The 7,126-nt window shown below is 71.5% G+C and overlaps 2 protein-coding genes across 2 annotated transcripts; both read right to left on the bottom strand.

The window, feature by feature from the left end:
• Positions 1–2,401: 2,401 nt before the first annotated feature.
• LOC115484392 (lens fiber major intrinsic protein) lies at positions 2,402–4,637 on the bottom strand. Its single transcript, XM_050987918.1, has 4 exons — positions 4,278–4,637; positions 3,371–3,535; positions 3,193–3,273; positions 2,402–2,828 (listed from the first exon to the last, which is right to left on the bottom strand). The coding sequence occupies exons 1-4, from the start codon at positions 4,635–4,637 to the stop codon at positions 2,607–2,609; spliced, it is 828 nt and encodes a 275-aa protein (XP_050843875.1). The 3' UTR covers positions 2,402–2,606.
• Positions 4,638–5,573: 936 nt separating this feature from the next.
• On the bottom strand, positions 5,574–6,861 carry LOC115484391 (aquaporin-2-like; the record flags this gene model as incomplete). The annotated part of the gene is made up of 4 exons (XM_050987917.1): positions 5,574–5,774; positions 6,164–6,244; positions 6,318–6,470; positions 6,541–6,861. Coding segments are annotated over 4 exons (756 nt in total), but the record flags the coding sequence as incomplete, so codon positions are not given.
• Positions 6,862–7,126: the final 265 nt, after the last annotated feature.

Raw genomic sequence — 7,126 nt, 5'->3', positions numbered from 1 at the left:
CCCTCCTGCCGCTGCTCCCAGTCCTGGGGGGACACAGCTGTCAGGGCCCCCCACAGCCCCCTGGGGGTCCCTGGCAGGAAAGGACCCCACAGCCCTGCAGGATAGACCCCATAACCCCTGAGGAACCCCAATAGGGACAGACCTTACAGCCCCCAGGGACCTGTGGCAGGGACAGACCCCATAACCCCTGAGGGAGCCCCAGTAGGGACAGCCCTTGAGGGACCTCCAGCAGGGACAGACCCCACAGCCCCTGAGGGACCCCCAGGAGGACAGACCCCATAGCCCCTGAGGGACCTCCAGCAGGGACAGACCCCATAGCCTCTGAGGGACCTCCAGCAGGGACAGATCCCACAGCCCCTGAGGGACCCCCAGGAGGACAGACCCCAGAGGCCCTGTGGGACCCCCAGTAGGGACAGACTTTGCTTCCCCTGAGGGACCCCCGGCAAGGACAGACCCCACAGCCCCCAGATACCCAGGGCAGGGATGGGCCGTGGAGCCCTCTGATAATTCCAAGACCCTTTAGCCCCCACGAAATCCCAGCAGGGACAGACCCTGCAGGCCCCTGGGGATGCCCAGGGGGGACACCACCCACAGCCCCCCGAGGACAGGGGACTCACCAGCTGCAGGAGGTGGTAGAGCTTCTCACTGAGCACCATGAACACCTTCTCACTGGCAAAAGCCTGCAGAGACCCCACGTGAGCAAGGGAACCTGGGCAAAGCCCCCTGCCCGTGGCACGTCCCCGGGCAGACTCACCTCCTTGTAGGCCTGCAGGTAGGACAGCACCTGGAGAAAGTGGTGGCGGGAGGTGGCATCAGCTGGCACCTTCCCAAAGCACAGCAGGGCCGGCTGTGTCAGGTTCACCATCAACCTGCGAGGAGGGAGTGGAGGGCTGTGAGAGACCCCTACCCACCAAGGAGCCCCCACGGGGCCACCCCTGACCCCAACCCTGCCCCCCGGTACCTGATGATGGCATCAAAGAGCACCTTCTCCTGGGGGTACTGCACCAGGATGGGCAGCAGATCGTTCTGCAGGATCTGGGCTGCCCCCAGCTGCTGCCGCACGTCCCGGGTCTCGTCCTCATGGCGCAGGTACCGGATCAGGTCCTTGACGCTCTCTGGGGACACGGGGCCGTCGGTCCCCGCCGTCCCCGGTTTCCCCTGCCGCCCCCCCACCCCGGTGCCCACCTACCCAGGCAGTCGGGCTCCCGGTGGTACACGTCGCCCTCCAGGTAGCCCAGGGCGCTGCAGGTAGCCAGGAGCTCGCAGTTCATCATGTACCAGTCCATGCAGCGCGGGGCTGCGCACGGGACCGGCACCGGGGGTCACCTGCGGGCCACCGTCAGCACCGGGGACCCCGCGCCGGGGGTGTCCCACCCGTTCTGGGCTCCACCGGTACAGGCCCATCTGCCGGTCCCGGTCGCCCAGATCCCGGGGCACTCTCCGGTCCCAGTTTCCCCAACACCGATGAACCGTCCAGGACTGGTCCCGCTCGGTACCGGAGCCCACCGATCCCACAGCAACCCCCAGGCTCCGGTACCGCCTCGATCCCAGCGCACCTCCCGGTCCCGGTCCACCCCAAGTCCCGGTTCCTCCGATTCCATATCACCTCCCCAGTCACGGATTACACCCCGGTACCGGAGCATTCCTGACCCCCCCCGCCCGATCCCGGATCTCAGCCCCCATTTTTCCCCGGACTCCCCTGATACCGGAGCACTCCCCGGAGGAACACCCTCCAGAGCCCGGAGCACCTGGAGGTCCCGGTTCCCCCGATCCCGAATCAACCCCCCCCGCCGTTCCCGAAACACCCCCCGGTTCCGGTGACCCCGGATCACCCCCAGTCCCCGCTCCCGGGCGGTCCCGGGACACCACGGCCCGCGGACCCCCCGGTCCCCCCCGGTCCCTCTCACCGCCGCCCCGTTCCCGCCGCCCTCACGGCCGCGCCGCCGGTCCCGGTGCGGGGGCGGCGTTACACAACCGCCCCAGTTCCCGCGGGCCGAGGCCCCGCCCCGCCCGCGCCCTTCAAGCGGCAACTCCCCATGAGCGCCCGGTGCCCCCTCTGCTGCCCCCCCCGTCCGCACACCCCCCCCCTCCGACCACCACGGGCACAAACCAGCGGCTCGGTGCCTCGGGGTGCCCCCAGTCCCCCTGCCCTCGCCCCCCGGCGCTGAGGGGTGGAAGACGAGGAGGCTCATTGCGGGGAAGGGACGCGGTGGCGGCGTTGCCCTTTTAAGAACGGCGCTGGCTGGGCGGGGCCTGCCGCGGGCGCGGGAACGGGCGGCCCCTCCCGCCACCCGCCGGGCGGGCTCCGGTGTCCCCCCATCCCCGGTCCCACCCGGCTCCCGGTGCCGGGCACGGCCGCGAGCGGTTACCAAAATAAAAGAGCAGGTTTAATTCACCGAACACAGAAGTCCCGCCGCGGCGGGGCGGGGCGGCCCCGGCCCGGTACGGGCGGCCCCGGGCAGCCCGGTGGCCGGTTCCCGGCAGCGGGGCCCCGCCGCCGCCCGCCCGCCGCGCCGCGCCGCACACACACGCACCACACGCACCGCGGCGGCCCCGTCACAGCAAAGCAGCGGCGGGCGCGGGGCCGCGCCCCGGGACGGGCCCCGTTACAGCCCCTGCGTCTTCAGCTCCAGCGGCTCTGCCGGCGGCTCGGGCGGCGGCTCGGCCGCGGCGGTGACGGCGGTGACGGCGGTGACGGCGATGGGGGCGGGCGGTTCTCCCTTGAGGGCGGCCAGGCGCTCGGCCAGGCTGCGCGGCCGCGGGCACAGCGCGAACTCGTACAGCACCGCGCCCAGCGCCGCGCCCAGCAGCGGGCCCGCCCAGTACACCTGCGGGGGGGCTGCGTGGGCACCGGCACCGGGAGACCCTCGGCTCCCCGCCCTCCGGGAGGACACGGCACCCACCCCGCTGACGCCCGGGCGCCGGCCCGTTCGGGGCCGCCCGTCTCCCGGTGAGCCGGGGACGGGCGCGTGTGCCCCTCCCCGGGATGTCCCCGCGGGGCAGGACCCGTCTCCCGCTCCCCAGGATGTCGGGGGGGTTACCCAGCACCCTGGGGTGCTGCTGTCACAGTGGTGACACGGGCAGCCACCCGCCTCCAGCGGGGACACAACGGCTGGGGCAGGACAGGGACAAGCGGGGAGGGACTGGGGGGGCCCGGGGCGGGTTTGGGGGTCCCCGTCCCCCCCCACTTACCCAGTGGTTGGCGAAGTTGCGGGTGATGACGGCGGGGGCGAAGGAGCGAGCGGGGTTCATGCTGGCACCCGTGTAGTGGATCTGCGGGGGGATGGGGCAGTGGGGGGCTGGACGGCTGCCCCCAGCCCCCTCCCAGCCCCCGGGCTCCCAGCACGGGGGTCCCCGCGGCCGCCCTTACCCCGAAGAGGTGGCCGAGGGCGAGGGAGAAGCCGACGGGCACGGCGGCCATGGCCGGGCGCCCGTCGTGACGGTCGTCGAAGCTGGCGAAGACGCAGAGGACGAACTGGGCGGTCAGGAGCAGCTCCACCACCGTGCCCTGGCCCGGGCCCACGCCGGGGTGCAGCTGCGTGGGGAGAGGGCTCAGCACCCCGCAGAGTTGCTCCCCCATTCCCTCCCCCCAGCTCCCCAAATCCTCCCTCGTTATCCTTCCACACCCCAAAATTCCACTGTACCACAAACACCTCCTCATCCCCAAATTCCTCCGGGATGCCCAGCCCCCATTGCTGTCCCACATCAATCCAAACCCCAAAACATCTTCTGGACCCCCCCAATCCACCCCCAAACACCTCTGAACCCCAGAACCCCCATTAGAGCCCCATGCTACCCCAAACCACCTCCTGGATGCCCCCAATTTCCCCAAACCACCTCCTGGACCCCCTCCAATTCCCCCAAACCAGCTCCTGTACCCCCCCAGTTCTCTCAAAACACCTCCTGGACCCCTTCCCCCTCCAATCCTCCCCCAAACCAACTCCTGGACCCCCCCCAATTCCTCAAACCACCTCCTGACCCCCCCCAATTCCCCCAAACCACCTCCTGGATCCCCCAATTTTCCCCAAACCACCTCCTGGATACCCCCAGTTCCCCCAAACCTCTCTGAGTCCCTCATCCCCCTTACAGCCCCATGGTACCCCAGATCCCAAAACAACCCTGGGGCTCCCCCCATCCTTCCAAATCCCCCTTACAGCCCCAAAGTACCTCAGACCCCCAAACACCTCCTGGAGCCCCCAAACCCTCATCACAGCCCCCAACCCCCGATCCCCCAGCCCTGCAGACACCCCCAGCTCCCCGATCCCCCCCGTGCTCACCGCGCTGAGGCCGAGGGTGCCACGGACGGGGCCCGGGGTCACCCCGTAGAGCACCCCGGCTCCGGCCAGCATGCCCAGCACCTGGGCCACCAGGTAGCCCACGGCACGGGGCAGGGAGAGCTGCGAGGCCATCAGGAAGGCCAGCGTGATGGCCGGGTTGACGTGGCCCCCGCTGACATGGCCCAGCGCCTGCACCAGGGTGGTCTGGGCCAGCCCGAAGGCCAGGGCGGCCCCCACGACGCTGGGGGGGCCCGGGGCCCAGCGCAGGGAGGCCCCCAGCCCCAGCAGGGCATAGAGGAGGCTGCCCAGGAACTCGGCCAGGACGGCCCTCCAGAAGGCGGACGAGCGCAGCTCCCGCATGGCCTGGCCCCGCTGCCCTCCACGGCCCCGCTCCCCTCCCCGGGGGCCGCCCGCGCCCACCTTTATAAGGCCCCCCCGGGCCGGCCCCGGGGGTGGGATCCCACCTCCGCCCCCCCCCGTTAACCGCTTCGCTGCCCGGGGCACGGGACAGGTGACACGCGGTGAGGACCCCCCCCGAGCCCCCCGGGCATCCCCGCACCCCCCCTTAGTGGGGACCCCTCCCCAGAGCTGTGCCGCCCCCATCCCTGGGGTTTCTTGGGGAGGGGAGGGGGCTGTGACCCATTGGTGCCCTCAGTGAGGTTTAGGGGACCCCCTTGCTGGGGGCCAGCACTGACACACCTCCCACCCCCCCCCCCCAAATGTTTTGGGGACACTTTGGGGCAACCCCCTTTGGGAGCCGCCCCCCACCCCTCGGGAGGGGCGCTGGGTGGGGGCTGCGGGGTGTCCCCCCCCCCCCCGGTGCTGTTGTCTGCGGGAGGGTTTATTCAGCCCGGCTTAGCGGGCGCTGAGTCCCCGGCCGGGGGGATTAGAGCTCGGCCCGGCCATTGGCGCCCGCCGGAATCTGCCGGGGCTGCAGAGGCCACCACAAAGGGCTTTGCTGCGCTCAGCTCCCCGGCACGGGACGGGCTGACGGGGGGTCCCGGCCCCCGCCCTCACCGGGGGGCCGCGGGGAGGGCGCACCCGCCCGCAGCACCGGTGTCTCGGTGCTTCCTCACACAGAGGGCGCGGGGCGGTGGTCGAGACCCCCCCCCTCCACCCCGGTCCTCTCACAGCATCGCTCCGCACCCACCTGCGACCCCGCCACACCTTTAATCCCCGCACGGGGGAGAGGACAGTAAAAGGGGAGGGGGCACGGAGCCGCCCATCCTGTGGGTGCCCCACGGAAGGTGCTGGCGGCGGCCAGGATCGGGGGGCTGCGGTGAAGCAAGGGGGGGCTCAGGCAGTGACCTGCTCGGCTGGGGGGGGTGGGGGGCCGTGGGCCACCGAGGAGGGGGACAGGCTGGGGGTCTCCACCAGAGCTACGTCCCGGCAGGCGAGGCAGGCACCGAGCTTCTCCCGGGAGGCTCCGGGAGCCAGGATGAACTCGTAGGAGAGCCCGGCCAGCACCGCGCCCAGCACCGGCCCCAGCCAGTACACCTGGAGGGGGACAGAGCCTTGGGGTGACACCCGGGGGATGGGGGAACACCCGGGAGTTGGGGGAACAGGGGACCCCACCCCAGGAATGGGAACGGAGCAGAGGAACCTGCTCCAGGGATGAGGCCAGCCGTGGGGAGGGGGTGTCACTTGTTTGGGGGAGGGGACCCATGGTGAGGGGATGGGGCCTGTCCCAAGGATGGCAATAGGGGGGACACAGCGGTCCTGCGATGGTGACACCATGAGGACCCTGGGGGACACAGCTGGTGCTGACCTGTCCCAGAGGGACCCAGGTCAGGAAGGGAAGGGAAGACCAGGAACCACGTTGCTGGGGTGGGGGTGGGACCAGTCACACGCTGCAGCCAGGAGACCCCAGGGCGCCCCCAACTCACCCAGTGATCGTCCCAGAGCCCGGTGACGATGGCCGGCCCCAGCGAGCGCGCGGGGTTCATGCTGCCCCCCGAGAACGGCCCCTGTGGGAGACGGGGGGTCAGGGGCTGGTGGGGTGGGGTCCCCCTGGGCGGGTGGGACATGGGGGGTCCTTACTGCGGCCAGGGCACCGGCGGCCACGGCGCCGCCCAGGGCCAGCCCGGCCTGCGGGGCTGCGTGTTCAGAGGCAGCAAAGGCGGCCAGTGCCAGCTGGAAGGTGGTGAAGGTCTCCCAGGCCAGCGCTGTCCCCGCTGTCCCCACCGCGCTCACCTGCAGGAGGGAGGGACACCTGTCCAACCTGTCCAGTGCCAGGGATGGGGGCAGGGATGGGGGCACTCACCCTGGTGACGAGGCCGGTGTCGTCCTGCAGCGCTGCACGAGCAGCAGCAGAGGCCAGCGTGGCCCCCGCGCACTGGGCCAGGACCCCCGCGGCCCCGCGCAGGGCGCTCAGCTTGCGGGTGCACAGCAGGGCCAGCGTCAGCGCGGGGTTGGCCTGGGGACCCCCGAGGGTGCAGACGAGCCCCCCGGCCACCAACCCCCCGGCCAGGGCCGGTGCCAGCGGCCCCGGGGCTGCCGAAGCCCCCAGGACCACCCCCACGAAGATGAGGGTCGCCAGCAGCTCCACCAGCACCCCCCGCCAGAAGCGGCCGCTGCGCAGCTCCTGGGGGGACAGCGGGGCCGGGGGTCACCCCACGGGCACTGCCAGGAGGGGGTGGCACAGAGGGGGGATGGCATGGGGGCGGGGGGGGGCTTGGGGATGGGGTATCTTGCGGGGGGGTGCTCAAGGATTGGGTGTCTCAGGGGTGGGGTGCCATGGCAACAGGATGCCCCCGTGGTTGGGTACCAGGGTGATGGGGGAGTTTTGTGAGGGGTCCCCTCAGCACCTGGGTACCCCACACTGGGGTGGGGGGGGTCCCTCGGTGATG

Source organism: Serinus canaria, unplaced genomic scaffold (genome assembly GCF_022539315.1).
Source record: "Serinus canaria isolate serCan28SL12 unplaced genomic scaffold, serCan2020 HiC_scaffold_471, whole genome shotgun sequence".
In the NCBI taxonomy this organism is placed as follows: domain Eukaryota; kingdom Metazoa; phylum Chordata; class Aves; order Passeriformes; family Fringillidae; genus Serinus; species Serinus canaria.
Note: the sequence above shows the minus strand (reverse complement) of the source record. Positions and strands in the feature narration are given on the sequence as shown.